The sequence below is a fragment of the Balaenoptera acutorostrata genome, chromosome 5 (genome assembly GCF_949987535.1).
Source record: "Balaenoptera acutorostrata chromosome 5, mBalAcu1.1, whole genome shotgun sequence".
Classification (NCBI taxonomy): domain Eukaryota; kingdom Metazoa; phylum Chordata; class Mammalia; order Artiodactyla; family Balaenopteridae; genus Balaenoptera; species Balaenoptera acutorostrata.
Genome location: NC_080068.1, coordinates 127,569,887 through 127,586,891, shown reverse-complemented (window position 1 = coordinate 127,586,891; position 17,005 = coordinate 127,569,887). Strand labels below are relative to the sequence as shown.

The window sequence follows — 17,005 nt, the reverse complement described above, 5'->3', positions numbered from 1 at the left end:
AATGATCTATACACTGTGGGCTATTTACCATGGTGTTGAAATGCTAAATTACAAAAATAAAGAGGAAAAAAATATTCCAGAGGGCGGATATTTTTCTATGCATTTACTTATTTCTGTCACATAATTCCTGAGAGTTCAACATTAACAGTGCCACACTATACTACTAGCCAAACATTTATCACTTTAGTAATTTATTGAGGCCGACACCAATTTTCAGAGAAGGGTAATAAAATTTTCTGATGTATGGCATTAGTCATGGATGCTTTAAGTCTACTTTTACATTTCTTGTCAGAACCAGTAAATACTTTTTAATTCCTATTAAGCATCTGGCTAATGGCCTTTGAGAAAATAATTCTCTTTCAAATTTTATTATGTATATGTACAGTGTTTTAAAAGTAATTTTTGAAAGAAATATTAGCAGTAAAAGTCTCCAAATATAAAGGTTCACACTATTTTTGGGCTATTTTTAGATAATATTTTATCTATTTTTCCCAGGAACATGTGTCAAGGACCTGCTGTATAGCACAGGGAACTCTGCTCAATATTATGTAACAACCTAAATGGGAAAAGAATTTGAAAACGAATAGATACATGTATATGTATAACTGAATCACTTTTCTGTACACCTGAAACTAACACAACATTGTTAATCAACTATAGTCCCATATAAAATAAAAAGTAAAAAATAATTATATATAAATCCTCATTTCATAAAATGATTGCAGAGATTCTTCTAACAAAGATGAAATGAAGAATGGATCAACCTATTAGTTTAGTAAATAATTTAAAGGTAAACAACAGATAAGCAGTGCAAACAGAAAGAAAAATCATATTTTCTGCCCCAGAATAGCATTTTCTTCACTGGTGCACAATGTCATGTGTACTTTTATATTTTATCATAAAGCTGTTGGGCAACCAGAGGATAAGAATTTCTAAGAAACATATTGTATATCTAGATAATTCATCCTTAATAAAGATACTGTACTCTGGGATCTTCTGCTAGGGAAAATCTGTTGAGTTACATAAACTGCTTACAAACAGCTCCTATATTTCTGAAGTTAATTTTAACTATTCAGGTGTCAGAAATGATGTCCACTCTTTGCCAAAAGTCTTCTAGAACAATTTGATCGCCTTTTTCCTCTTTTATTTCTTGAAAAATACTCTTTCTCAAGATTCTGCGAATATTTGAGTTTGCTTTCGCCTTTTCTTTAAACTCATTACAATCGTTATAAAGGTAAGTTTAGTTGAGTAGCAGGATTTTTTTTCTACCAGGTAAAGTCTGCTTGTTCTTTTTTTTAAAAAATGCTAGACTTACTGTTTTCCTGTGATTTAATAGTCTCTTATCTATTGTCTTTTGTCAATATGTTGATGCAGAGAAAAATATTTATGGAGATAACTTTCGGGAACTGGCTTATTCACAAAAATTTCTAGGATAAACAAGGATTGAGTAGATCTTTGAAAAGGTAGGATTTTTCTCCTCATTAAGAGTTGTGGCTTTTAATCTTTGTAGTTTATTTAAGACTATTCACAAGAGAACAAAGCAGAGGCTATAAAGTTCAAAATACTTAGGACTCTGAGGATCAGGAAAAATATGAATAAATAAAGCTAATGGAGGCCACAACTCAATTCACCAGCAGGAGATAAAGAGAATTTTAAGATCTGGATAGAACAAGTTCAACAGCCTACTTCAACTCTTTGACTTAAAATTCCACAGGTTTGGGGGGAAGAAAAGTTCTATCAACTGATGTAAAGAAAAAAAGTTTCATCAACTGGTGCAATATATGTATATATTACTTAGAAAGTAATTTGATTTTAAAGATATATACACCCATATATATTATATATGTATATATTTAATATATTTTTAAATAGAATTACTCTCTAAGGAAATTTTTTGCATTTCCTATGGCTAACTCCATCAGTAAATATTTAATTCCTATTCTTTGAGGCACAAATTCATACACAATTATTATTGAGAAAAAAGTTATGAAGACATCTGGATAAAAATAATACCAACAAGCAGAGATATAGTTCCCTGTAAGCATATAAAACCTTTCATGCCCAAGACCAAAAGAAATTTAAAATACTTACAAAATTACAGATGGCTACAAAGTGATGGCCTAACATTTCTACATAAATCAACTGGAATGCAAGTAATTAAATCAAGGATCTGAACACCCTTGGTCCACTGTGTATGCTACTTCCTGGAGTAAACAATTAACTTGCAGAGGCAAAAAGAGAACATGATATCAAGATTTTATAGCCTTGTAAACAGCAGGACAGCCTCCTTTTTAGGGAAAACATTTAGTGGAGTAGGTGGATGGTGGAAGTACTAAATATTAAACTTTAGAATTATGAAAAAAGAAAAATTTGGTTCTATATTCAAATTTATAATGACAAATGTATCAGGTGATAACATTAAAAATGAACTGACGATAACAATCATTATCTTTGAAAAAATAAACATAGAAATACAACTAGTTTTGCACAAAATATTGCAGCATCATCTAAGAAACAGCTGTCATCTCAGGAACTGAGACCTTATGGTTGCAATTACAGGCCATGGAAGCCATATATATGGACTTTACTGTAAAGAAAAGGACTTTTCATTCCTGTCAAGTCTAAGCGACTCTGGGCATGTGCTCTACATCTAGAAAATACATGTAGACATACTGAAACTCAAAATTCTCCCTGAACTTTTGTACTATCCTGAAAAATAGAGAGCTCAGGCCATTCTTCTCTCTCTGCTCCTTGCATCAAATATCCCAATCATGAATCACTAAATATATTATTTTAGCATTCTATAATTTATTCATATGTGTTGGGACTTGAATTTAGTGGGCTTTCATAGCACCAGATTTTTAAGCTTAGAAAAGTTCATATTTCTAACCATTTGTGTTCAATGTTCTGAAAGCAGTTTATTTACATGACTATTTCTTTCTTTCTGGCAGCTTTATTGTGTGTGTGTGGTTGTGTTAGGGTTTTTTGTTTTTTTTTTGGTTGATTTTTATTTCAATCTTAAGAATAATTTAGTTCCAGGAAATATAGCATATAACTATAGGTATGTCGCTCTGCTATGAAATGTGTATATTTATTCACAATCCATAAATATTGTCTAATTATTTCTATGATGAATTAGTATTTGTCAACTTTTCATACAGCTATAACACATGGAACTCTTGCAAATAGCATTCACTTTTATGAAGCAGTTCCAACAAGGTCATCAGGTCCCTGGAATATGAAACCCATTTACAGGTCAAATGATCTGCATTGTGTACCAAGCATATATCAGTAAATTTATTCAGCAATAATTACAATTGCTTTATGACTCTACAACTCCCCAATATTTTGAAGAGTTTATGAATTTATTTCTAGGATAATGTAATAATTATCAAAGCCAGAATATTTCCATGAAACTTCCATTTTATAATACTTTGCCTCAATATAATACTTTCTTAACTGTATGCATCAAAGCCTTGAGATTAATACATGTGCTACTTATCTTGTGAACACAGTAAAATATTTGCTTTATTTTTAGATATAAAATATTTGCTTTATTTTTAGAGAATTTAGATATAAGTAACAGAAAATGTTAAATTTATTTCCATATAAAATGTCTTCATTTAAGATGACAATATTCTCTCATCTGAAAACTCTTGATCAGAGATTAAAATGAATTTGCTAATTAGAAAAGTCTAAATAATATTGTTTGTAAAATATGTTGAGAACTATTTAGTATAACTGAGTTGGCAGTTTTAAACAAAGAAGGTTACCCTTGTACAGTCTTATCATGATCCTTGTAATTCAGAGAGATTAGAAACTGTGTCCTATATTTTAGGTCAAAGTACAGGAAATTACACTGATAAAAGTATTCTAAACTAAAACAATGGAAAAATGTAGCTTGAAACTTTTACCTAACACAATTAAAGGCAAAAAAAAAATCCATAAAAAGTAACTTGAAGTCAATGGTTAACACATTTCTGTGCATATACTTGCATGGATTATTCCAGCAGCTTTCACAAAAAAAGTGTCTTATTTGCTATTTTCCCAGTTCCCTACAATCAAGGTGTGAGGATAAATGAAATTTACTTTAGAGCTGCACATAATCCTATGATACAATGGACTCTCTCTAATACATAATAAATAAGTCACAATGAAACCTGGCAGATAATTCTTCACTACAGAAAAGTTGGAACCAATAAAAAAAGTTCATATCCAGAGACCAGGTAAATTAATTAAGTTTATATCAATAATAATAGAGAAATCAACATCCAAAATAAAGATTAACCTCAGTTGTGTATAAAGCCTAATGGTAGACAATTACAGAGCTGGGCTGATGTACATGAAATAGACTGAGCAATGTTCTTAGGCCAGGACTGGGTACATACTAAGGACAGGTGGCCCATCATATTTGCTGGTTGGTTCCCCATCCACAGATTCAACCACCATGGATCAAAACTTTTGGGAAAGAAAGATTCCAAAAATTTCCAAAAAGCAAAACTTGAATTTTCCATGCACTGGCAACTATTTACATAGCATTTATATTGTATTAGGTATTATAACTAATCTAGTAATCTATATGGGAGGATGTGCATAGATTATATGCAAATACTACACCATTTTACATAAAGGATTTGAGCATCTTGGATCTTGGTACCAGTAGGGGTCCTGGAACCAATCCCCTGCAGATACCAAGGGACGACCTGTATTTGACAATTGTCGGTTATTGTTATTAATATTATTAGCAATTTCTAGAACTAACATTATAGGCACTTCTATTTTAAGTATATTTATGTGTCCAATATTAACTGTGCTTAAATAAGAGGGGAAAACTTCAAAATGTACTTAATGAATTCTAAAGAAAGCATTTTCATGTATTAAAATACCGTGCTCTTTGCCTCTCATATCTTTCTAAGTGGCAATTCTGGACACTCCTGAAAGGAAACTAAGTATAGAGCAGAATGTTGAGATAGAATGGTACTCTGAGATTACATAAATCATTTAAGTCAGCAAGAACCAGGAAATTCTAAATTAAGGTTGATATGCCTATGTCACGAGGCATATCCTTGGGCTAGAGACCCATTTCCTCTTAAAATAATGTCCCTTGTTTTCTCAACTGATTGAACGTTTAGCTGCATCCAGTGGAAAGGAAAACAAGGTATTAACTTTCCAAACAGTTTAGTTAAAGACTGATAATCTATACAATGTTATCTCTGAGCCTATATTATCTGATATTTGTATATACAAGTTAGTCTTAGAAGAAAGACCAAGGGAGTCCTATTTTAAAATAAAGTTTTTCAAATAAATAAATAAAAATCAAGCAAAAATCAAACATCGTAAAGTCTAGACTTAATGTAAAATCTCAACTGGATTATATAGCATAAATTAAAGAGATCTGAACCTGTCCTTTGAGACAAAGCATGAAAGCTTGCTAAAATACTCTGAGGAGTTTTCAGTCAGAAATATAAAACTAATCATGCATTCTTAAGTATTTTTTGAGACTTTGGTTTTCCTTTTGCATCCATATTTTATCCTTTTCATGTTAAAAGAATATATGTAAGCAAGTAGTTATTTATCTGACATAAACCTACCAAAAAGCTGTTTTATGACTTCTACATTGCTAACCTGAAAAAGTGTCATACAGTTAGGGAGAAAAAAAGAAAGATAAAGTTTAAAAAGCTTATAAGATGATAACAAGGCATGCTGTGTAACTGTTATAAATAAGAAATTAACTAACAAAATACTTAATCTTTTCATCCTCTATAGTTAAATTATAATCTATTCCTCAACTTTGGACCTCTACTTACAAAATGCGATTTTGTGACAGCTGCACACAGTAAAGAAATACGAGCTAAAGCTGATGATATTTTTTAATAAAGTTTAAGTATATAAAATAAAGTACATACCATCATCTGCGTCAGTAACATTAAACACAAGAACAGTAGATCCTAGAGGTAGATTCTCCATTAAAGATGTGCTGTATGAATCCAAGCTGAAAATGGGTGGATTATCATTTACATCTAGTATATTGAAATAAACCCTAATGGTAGTAAATTGTCCCCCACCATCTTCAGCTCGAACAGTGAGAATATAATATTGCTGTGCTTCATAATCTAATATTCGAGTCAAATTAAAGACTCCAGTAACTGGATTCAGGAAAAATGTGCCATCTTCATCGTCTTCATTTACAATATACGTAATTTCTCCATTCACACCAGAGTCATCATCTGTAGCTAAAATAGCTGCTACCAAAGAACCTATCAGAAAAATAAGAGTCTAAAATTAATGGGACAGGGTATTGCTAAGAGAATACTTATGATATCAAAAACTTTATTTCTACAGTAAAGTATTTTAACTAGAGAATTACTATGAAAATATAATGAACACAACATTCTGTAGATTTCTACATTAACACCGATACCAACATTCCCAAATAGTATCAAAATGTAGAGCATATTAGATATCCAGTAGATCTTACGTTGCAATGTAAATGTTCTGGGGAATGAACACTACTTTGGACATTATTTTTCTACCTGGCACTACCAATTCATAAACATATTGATGAATTCAATGAGCATATACTGGGGCCCATTGCTAGTGTCAGGAACTGGGGATGCCAAGCAATAACACAAACTTATGCCGAGGGGATACCACTTGACAGCTCATATGACCGAGACAGGCTGGGACCTGGGGCCCTTTGCTGCAGTGCTGCAGTGCTTACACCTGCACACACCTCTCCTCAAGCAAAACAAATACAGAGAAACTATATGGGACTAAAAATAACTGTGTGCATGCCCAGTTGGGACAAATTCTGGACCAAGAGATAAAAAGAAGACCAAAAAAACCAACTGCTACTTCTGAAGAGCCAGGAACAAAAACTGGGTGTCGGAGCAAAAGCAGGGTACTGCGCATGCCCCCTGCACTCAGCACCACAAACGGGTGGGCAGAACACCTAAGCCACCCCTCTGGCCCGACCCCTGGGCACACCCCTACCCTGACCCCACATAAGGAACCAGCTTGCCCCCCCTCAGGGAGCGAGCAAGGGAACCTGTTACTTGTTTTTGCTCCTTCCTGCGGGGGCAGGGGCCCCAATAAAGCCTTGCCTGAATTTCTTATCTGGCCTCTAGTCAATTTCTATTGACTGTGGAAGGCCATGAACCCTGGTCAGTATCATGACCATTGCTAGAATTAAGGCGAGAAAGAAATGTAATGGGAATTACATGAAGGACATGCATAACTCATCTTGGGGACTAGTGAGAAGCAGGCTTCTATAAATGTTTCAGTCCTCTGTCAAATGAGTTTCTAAAACATATGCCTTATTCCAAACTCATTCTAAATGTAATTCAGAGCACAATTTCACTTTTAGATAAGAATTTCCAACAGTGGGAAGGAAGCATACCCACACCAATTACATGGATTTTGGGTACACAAACTCAACAGTCACAGCATAATATGTTCAAATAGACCAGGTGGGAATTCAGGATTCCTATTCTACTAACATTTATTGAGCATCTGCTAATCCTCAAACCCCATGTTAGCAAACTCATATATGTTTTACCCTAATTCTAACAGGAATTGTTGTTTCCATATACAAAAGAAGGAACTGAAGCTAAGAGAAATGAATACACTGCCCTGGTTCACACACCTAGTAAGTATTAGAACCAGTATTGACAGGTTTTCATGTGCTTTTCTTTGCTCTTTCTATGCACAGCAACATAATCACATCAGACTTTTTTTTTTTAATCTTTATTGGACTATGCTTGCTTTACAATGGTGTGTTAGTTTCTGCTTTATAACAAAGTGAACATCAGACATTTTTAAAGTGGAAAAATGCTATCAAAACTATGGTTGCCAGAAAAATCCACAATGCATGTCACAAATACTTTCAGAAACAGAAATATCTGTAATTAGTAATCAGATGATTGGCTAACTTCATTTGCTCTCAAAAGTCTAGAAATTTGTTTGGGAATTGTAGTGAAGATGGTTAATTAAAATATTTCAAAATCCAGCATTTATACCTAGTAGCATATGGTAAAAACTAGTCACAATTTAAGAGTAGCCAAAACATAGTCCATAATTGCAGTCAAAGGTGATCCTTGCCAATACACTTACGGGCGTGCCACCTACCTGGGGTAGTGTCTTCTGGGATGTCAAAAGAGTACACAGGCCTGGAGAACTTGGGTGTGTGGTCGTTCACATCGCTGACAGTGATATTTATTCTCATATCTGAGGACTGAAGACCATCATCTGCACGAACCAGCAAGGAATATTTGGAACGGCGTTCCCTGTCCAACCTCTTGGTAGCTATCAGATCTCCAGATTCAGGGTCAATTCGGAAACTGTCATCGGCTCCACTAATGATTGTGTATGTGACAAGAGCATTTGCACCCTAGGAAAAAAAGATGAGTATCTGAACTGCTAGAAATAGAACAGTAAGAGTACCACTCCTTGTGCTGAATATGTATTTGACAAAGTGAAGCTTTGGGGCTTAATTTCACATGATACTGTAAGATTTCAAAAGGTAACAAGCCAGAGTAGTATATTACATAGTCTTTCACCATTCACTCCATTAAATAACAACAAATCTCAACCTTCAGTATTTATATGTATATTTCAGTATTTATATAACACAATGAATCTCAACCCTCAGTATTTATATATACCATTCACTCCATTAAATAACACAACAATTCTCAACCTTCAGTATTTATATGTTTTTTAATTCTTAAAATATACAGATGGAAAATACAAATGATGCTAATACTATTAACCACATAACCAGAGGTTTGCTAAAGGCTTGCTCTGTGTCAGGCCTGGTGACAGCACTAAGTATGCATTATCTCGCTTCAGTTCACAGCTCCGTGAGATACTATTTCTCAAATGAAGACACGGGGTTCCGAGATGCTATTTAACTTATGCAGAGTCACGCTGTAAGTGTGAGCGTGGATTTCAAACCCTAGTCTGCCTGACCCTGAGCTCATGAAAAGGTAATTAAACAAATCGAGCACTAAATGGAGGCGTGCAATAAGCAGTGTAAGAACCAAAGACAGGGATTATTTTGACCAATTAGGTAGTGTGGAGAGTTTAAATCTAAAATAAAAGAAGAAAAATCAAGCTAAAGTATTAGATTATGGGTATACATTGGAGAATCTCAGTTGTAACACACATTGAATTGTATGGCCAAGAAACCACTAATCTTGTTTTAATTGAAAACAATCTTTTAAGGCTCTCGATAGTGTAGGACGGACTAGAATGAGGAGAGGCCAGAGAAGGGAGACAGTGAGTAAGGTTTGGCCCCAAGAGACTGGGGCTTTATTTCCTCAAGATGAAACTCTATACAATCTGTATTATTTTCTGGTTCCAAGTCCCTGTTCTGTAAAATGAAAGCAGGGATCCATTCTTGTTTTCTCTCAGATCTTAGAGCTGTAGCACTCAAAATCTGAGGTATGAACTAGGAATTTGGCAGAAGGAATGGAAAAGTTGAGAAAAATAGAACATTTATTAAGTGTTTATTAAGTGCTAAGCACTGCTCTGAGCACATCACTTCATGGGCACTAATTGTTTAGGTACTTAAAGGTAATCCAGTTGGGTACGTACTATTATTACCCCAATTTTGAAGATAAAGAAACTGAGAAAAAGAAATATGAACCCTGGCTATCTTGCTCTAGAAATGAGACTCTCAATTATTATGTACCAAACATAATACACAGGACAAATTAGTAAGATCTGATAGGTTACTGGATATAGAGGTAACAGTAACAATATCTCTCATTTGTTCAACATTCCCCTATATTCTCATTTCTTTCTTTATTTTTTAATTGCAGTTGATTTACAATGTTGTGTTAGTTTCAGGTGTACAGTAAAGTGAATCAGTTATATATATATATATATATCTCCACTCTTTTTTTAGATTATTTTCTCATATAGGCCATTGCAGAATATTGAGTAGAGTTCCCTGTGCTATACAGTAGGTTCTTATTAGTTATCTATTTTATGTATAGTAATGTGTATATGTCAATCCCAAACTCCCAGTTTATCCCTCCCCCCTGCCCTTATCCCCTGGTAACCATAAGTTTGTTTTCTACATCTGTGACTCTACTTCTGTACTGTAAGTAAATTCATTTGTACCCTTTTTTTAGTTTCCAAATATAAAAAATATCATATGATATTTGTTTTTCTGTGTCTGACTTACTTCACTCAGTCTCATTTCTTTCTTTTAACAACTCTAGGCAATGGGTGTAAAAGTGAAACAGAAGGAAAAAACTTTAATTTCAAATTACTTTGGCTGTGAATTAGGAGAATACTCTTGCTGAAGACATCTCAGGATAGGATCTGCTTTGACACAGGAGAAAGTATGCAGTGAAATTTTATAGTTTTATGTATAGTATGTTAAGCGATTGAAGGATAGTTTCATAGAAATGGTTATGTGGCAATGGTCATAACCATAGAAATGGTTGTGTGGTCAGAGATTTGAAAAGGGGTTTCATAAAACTATCTGAAGGTCGATATATGTAGGTCAGAGCTGAGGCCACAAGATTTGTTGAGGATTTAAATTAGAATAGATCAAGAAAGGAACAGCAGCATAAAGATTGAATACTACATTTAGAGAGTGGGAAAAAGGGGCAGGGACTAAGGGAGGAAGAGGGGGAGGGACCTAGGAGACCCAGAGGACAGCCTGCCACAGAGGTTAAAGGGAAGGTTTCAAGAAAGAACAGATTTTAGCAGAGTCAAAAATAAAGAAATTAAAACAAATTAAAATTAAAGCACCCAGTGCTCACTTCGGCAGCACATATACTAAAATTGGAACGATACAGAGGAGATTAGCATGGCCTCTGCGCAAGGATGACACACAAATTCGTGAAGTGTTCCATATTTTTCTAATGAGAATCTACTGTATAGCTCAGGGAACTCAGTGCTCTGTGGTAACATAACTGGGAAGGAAATCCAAAAAAAGAGGGGGTATATGTATATGTATAGCTGATTCACTTTGCTGTACAGCAGAAACTAACACAACATTGTAAAGCAACTGTACTCAAATAAAAATTAATAAAAAGAAATTAAGCACCCATCTGGATTTGATGATGGGGTATGCTAACGTTACAGTATTTAAAAATCTCTTATAAACTTACCTATATATTGTTTCAATTATGAGCAGTTTGATTTAGATATGTTTACTTATATGTATATTATAATTGAAATATTGAGTTAAATATTATACACTGTACTGGTTGAGATCTGATGCTCTGGGGTCATAGTTTTGGGCTTGAATATTTGCTCTACTACTTATTAATTATGTGTCATTGGGCCACTACCTAACCTCTTTAAGCCTGTGTTTCCTTACCTGGACAATCGGGTTGGTAATAATACCTGCCACATAGGGCTGCTCTGAGGATTAAAGGTGCTTATACGTGTAAAGGACCTAGAACAATCCTTGAGAAGCTTTAAGTGTATGACAATGCTAATTGTTACTTTTAGTCCTATTTTAATTATTTTCTTATAAAAGAAATACAACCAGTTAAATGTATTTGATGACTGAGTTGTTTGCAAATAAATAATTTAAGTAAAAATTTGATTAGAGTTGCTATATATCCCAAGGAAAATATTTTCTGATTTCCTGTTAATATGTAATATTGAGTCTTGACACTGAGGTATAAGTAGTGTTGTAATTGTTAACTTCAAAAATTGCTTTTTGATTTAAATATACTCACAAAAAGCAAATATACTTTTTTTTTTACCATATTAAGCTATAGCAAGGTATTTATTAAAATATACAGGCTAAGAATTCTCCAGAAGATATTAGGAAGAATATAAATTTAGGGTGTTTAGACTATAAAGCTGACATGCTGGGAAATTTCAGCAGCTGAAGTTTCCATACATCTTTTCCATCACAGATTAAATATATTTTATCTTCATGACCAAACATATAAGGGGATGATTTCTAACAGTCGAAGGCAAAAATACTCTTTCAAAATTTACGTTTAGTGACATTTGCTATATTTGTACTGCATTCCCTAAGCCAACCTTAAAATTTAGTAACGTGAATACCTCAAAGAACACTTTAATTTAGTAATGGAACAGCTGGGTTTAACATACTATGCACATTTATCTTGTATATTCAGGTGTACATAGAGTATCTAACATATTTATTGTAACTGTATGGTTTAACAAAAACACTCAATAAGAATTTTAGACTTCTAATCTGACCACGTTCTGTACCATTTGTTCTATTTCACAAGGAATTCGATTATTCTGGTAAAACAGTCCAGGGAAAAACAACTACACTCAATTCTGACCTATTAAAATGGAATTTGGAAACTAGGGGAAAGCCAAGATACAAAAACATATTTCAAGCTATTGTACAAATGGTTTGAAATTTAGAAATGTCCTGTCTGTAAAATTACTATAATAATTAATACTCCTAAACTTATGATAATTCTTCTGAACAGAAGCAAAGGCATCAGACTATGTCGATAAACCATCTTTTTCACTTTCAAAATCAGCTGATGTGGTGCATTAGTAGTTCTAGTGAATGTCTGAAAATGCGTAGCCAAGAGTAATGATTTAATTAGGTCTTTTGAAAAGTCTATTTATTTAATATTCCAAATATGCAGTATCAGCAATGCTACAAGAAACAAATATCGTATTTCAGCTGTAGCCCAGTGGAAATAATGCTGTTTAAAAATATTCCACTCTCCTGAGGAATCACAGAGACAAAAGTAAGTGGAAGGAATTCTAAAAGTAAATAGCTATAAATTGCAAATGCATTTTATGAACTTAAGTAGTATTTTCAAAAACACGTATGGTACCATGGAACAATGCTTGAGTATCCTGGCCAATTACAAGCATAATAATTCTGTTTATTGAAGGAAACAAGAGACTGACAATGTCACATGCTTCTGAGAGATGTGTATCTTGATTCAACACATGTTTCAAAAGATATTTAAATTACGTTCAACGTGTATATATTGCTTTCTAAAACTGATTCCTTTACCCAGGCATTACTCTTCAGTGACCAACTCGTTTCTCTAACATACTAATATTTTTATGTTCAATTTAGTAATTAAGGACAAGTGTATAAACTAAAGAATATATGGACATAATTTGCTGATTACCTACATAATCTTAGCATTTTAAAGAATTCTATTAATCTTGCAAAATCAATCTACTGGATAGTTGTGTGACAATTTAATGCTGGCCACAAAGTAAAAGCAACTCCTTGCTTTCAATATTGATTCCCACTCAAAACTAGATGAAGAAAGAAAACAGAGCCATGATTTGGTAAGAGAGAAAACATTTCAAACATATATATATATATATATATATATATATATATATACACACATATTTTCAAATTTAACTAAGAGGTAAGGAGCTGACAATAGAGAAGAAGATAGAAGGTTTACCTAAAAGCATTAATATTAATTTATTATAAACCACTCAAAAAAGGAAACAGCCAATAATTCTGAATGCCATAGGAAGCCTAGGTATCTGTTATGCATGGCATACAGCCAAAGAAATTGGTTTCTAAAGCCAGTATTGGAAATAGTCAGTAGTCATTAAAATGCTACTAAAAAATTTAAGAGAAAACATATCCAAGAAGGAAAACAACCTCAGGAGCTTAATCTTTTAAACATAAGAGTCCAAATGCAGTTTTCCAAAAATGTCCTCCTTTTCTTTTTCTTTTTTTTTTTAACATCTTTATTGGAGTACAATTGCTTTACAATAGTGTGTTAGTTCTGCTTTATAAAATAGTGAATCAGCTATACATATACATATATCCCCATATCTCCTCCCTCTTGCGTCTCCCTCCCACCCTCCCTATCCCACCCCTCTAGGTGGTCACAAAGCACTGAGCTGATCTCCCTGTGCTATGCGGCTGCTTCCCACTAGCTATTTTACATTTGGTAGTATATATAAGTCCGTGCCACTCTCTCACTTCATCCCAGATTACCCTTCCCCTCCCCGTGTCCTCAAGTCCATTCTCTACATCTGCGTATTTATTCCTGTCCTGCCCCTAGGTTCTTCATAACCATTTTTTTATTTTTTTAGATTCCATATATATGTGTTAGCATACGGTATATGTTTTTCTCTTTCTGACTTACTTCACTCTGTATGACAGTCTCTAGGTCCATCCACCTCACTACAAATAACTCAATTTCATTTCCTTTTATGGCTGAGTAATATTCCATTGTATATATGTGCCACATCTTCTTTATCCATTCATCTGTCGATGGACATTTAGGTTGCTTCCATGTCCTGGCTATTGTAAATAGCACTGCAGTGAACATTGTGGTACATGACTCTTTTTCAATTATGGTTTTCTCAGGGAATATGCCCAGTAGTGGCATTGCTGGGTTGTATGGTAGTTCTATTTTTAGTTTTTTAAGGAAGCTCCATACACTTCTCCATAGTGGCTGTATCAATTTACATTCCCGCCAACAGTGCAAAAGGGTTCCCTTTCCTCCACACCCTCTCCAGCATTTATTGTTTGTAGATTTTTTGATGATGGCCATTCTGACTGGTGTGAGGTGATACCTCATTGTAGTTTTGATTTGCATTTCTCTAATGATTAGTGATGTCGAGCATCCTTTCATGTGTTTGTTGGCAATCTGTATATCTTCTATGGAGAAATGTCTATTTAGGTCTTCTGCCCATTTTTGGATTGGGTTGTTTGTTTTTCGGATATTGAGCTGCATGAGCTGCTTGTAAATTTTGGAGATTAATCGTTTGTCACTTGCTTCATTTGCAAATATTTCCTCCCATTCTGAGGGTTGTCTTTTCGTCTTGTTTATGGTTTCCTTTGCAGTACAAAAGCTTTTAAGTTTCATTAGTTCCCATTTGTTTGTTTTTGTTTTTATTTCCATTTCTCTAGGAGGTGGGTCAAAAAGGATCTTGCTGTGATTTATGTCATAGAGTGCTCTGCCTATGTTTTCCTCTAAGAGTTTTATAGTGTCTGGCATTACATTTAGGTCTTTAATCCATTTTGAGTTTATTTTTGTGTATGGTGTTAGGAAGTGTTCTAATTTCATTCTTTTACATGTAGCTGTCCAGTTTTCCCAGCACCACTTATTGAAGAGGCTGTCTCTTCTCCATTGTATATTCTTGCCTCCTTTATCAAAGATAAGGTGACCATATGTGCGTGGGTTTATCTCTGGGCTTTCTATCCTGTTCCATTGATCTATATTTCTGTTTTTGTGCCAGTACCATACTGTCTTGATTACTGTAGCTTTGTCATATAGTCTGAAGTCAGGGAGCCGGATTCCTCCAGCTCCATTTTTCTTTCTCAAGATTGCTTTGGCTATTTGGAGTCTTTTGTGTTTCCATACAAACTGTGAAATTTTTTGTTCTAGTTCTGTTAAAAATACCAGTGCTAGTTTGTTAGGGATTGCATTGAATCTGTAGATTGCTTTGGGTAGTATAGTCATTTTCACAATGTTGATTCTTCCAGTCCAAGAACACGGTATATCTCTCTACCTGTTTGTATCATGTTTAATTTCTTTCATCAGTGTCTTATTATTTTCCTATAATCTCTGGGAGAGCTTTCACCATTTGATATTACATGGAGCTGGGAGGTCTCTGGTGGACCAATGTCCTGAACTCGGCTCTCCCACTTCAGAGGCACAGTCCTGACACCCAGCCAGAGCAACAAGACCCTGTCAGTCACATGGCTCAGAAGAAAAGGGAGAAAAAAAGAAAGAAAGAAAGAAAAAATGAAATAAAATAAAAAAGTTATTAAAATAAAAAATAAAAAATAATTATTAAAAATAATAATAATAAAAAAACAAAGAAAGAAAGAGGAGAGCAACCAAAGCAAAAAAATCCACCAATGATAACAAGTGCTAAAAACTATACTAAAAAAAAAAAGCAACAACAACAAAGAAATGGACAGACAGAAGAACCCTAGGGCAAATGGTAAAAGCAAAGCTATACAGTCAAAATTACACAAAGAAGCATACACATACACACTCACAAAAAGAGAAAAAGGAAAAATATATATATATATCGTTGCTCCCAAAGTCCACCGCCTAAATTTTGGGAGGATTCCTTGTCTATTCAGGTATTCCACAGATGCAGGGTACATCAAGTTGATTGTGAAGATTTAATTTGCTGCTCCTGAGGCTGCTGGGAGAGATTTCCCTTTCTCTTCTTTGTTCCCACAGCTCCTAGGGCTCAGCTTTGGATTTGGCCCCGCCTCTGCGTGTAGGTCACCTGAGGGCGTCTGTTCTTCACTCAGATAGGACGGGGTTAAAGGAGCAGCTGATTCGGGTGCTCTGGCTCATTCAGGCCGGGGGGAGGGAGGGGTACGGATGCGGGGCTAGCTGGCATGATGCTGCACCAGCCTGAGGCGCGCTGTGTGTTCTCCGGGGGAAGTTGTCCCTGGATCACAGGACCCTGGCAGTGGCGGGCTGCACAGGCTCCCGGGAGGGGCGGTGTGGAGAATGACCTGTGCTCGCACACAGGCTCCTTGGTGGCGGCAGCAGCAGCCTTAGTGTCTCATGCCCGTCTCTGGGGTCCACGCTGATAACCCCGGATCGCGCCTGTCTCTGGAGCTCCTTTAAGAGGCGCTCTTAATCACCTCTCCTCGCGCACCAGGAAACAAAGAGGCAAGAAAAACTCTCTTGCGTCTTTGGCAGCTCCAGACTTTTTCCCGGACTCCCTCCCGGCTAGCCGTGGCGCACTAGCCCCCTTCAGGCTGTGTTCACGCCGCAACCCCAGTCCCCTCCCTGCGGTCCGACCGAAGCCCGAGCCTCAGCTCCCAGCCCTGCCCGCCCCGGCGGGGGAGCAGATAAGCCTCTCGGGCTGGTGAGTGCTGGTCGGCACTGATCCTCTGTGCGGGAACCTCTCCGCTTTGCCCTCCGCACCCCTGTGGCTGCGCTCTCCTCCGTGGCTCGGAAGCTTCCACCCTCCGCCACCCGCAGTCTCCGCCCACGAAGGGGCTTCCTAGTGCGTGGAAACCTTTCCTCCTTCATGGCTCCCTCCCACTGGTGCAGGTCCCTTCCCTAGT

The 17,005-nt window shown here is 35.6% G+C and overlaps 1 protein-coding gene and 1 non-coding gene across 5 annotated transcripts in view; one reads left to right on the top strand and one right to left on the bottom strand.

Moving 5' to 3' along the window:
• FAT4 (FAT atypical cadherin 4) overlaps nucleotides 1–17,005 on the bottom strand; it is a 171,669-nt gene that overhangs the window by 79,392 nt on the left and 75,272 nt on the right. For 3 of the 4 annotated variants that reach the window (XM_057546733.1, XM_057546732.1, XM_057546735.1), the window contains 2 exons: nucleotides 8,128–8,389; nucleotides 5,907–6,257 (listed from right to left, as the gene is read on the bottom strand). In XM_057546733.1, the coding sequence (XP_057402716.1) occupies nucleotides 5,907–6,257; nucleotides 8,128–8,389 (613 nt within the window). The remainder of the gene's footprint in view (nucleotides 1–5,906; nucleotides 6,258–8,127; nucleotides 8,390–17,005) is intronic. The other variant, XM_057546734.1, reaches the window with a different exon arrangement.
• LOC114236494 (U6 spliceosomal RNA) lies at nucleotides 10,771–10,877 on the top strand. Its single transcript, XR_003622438.2, has one exon. It is a non-coding gene; the product is annotated as a U6 spliceosomal RNA (small nuclear RNA).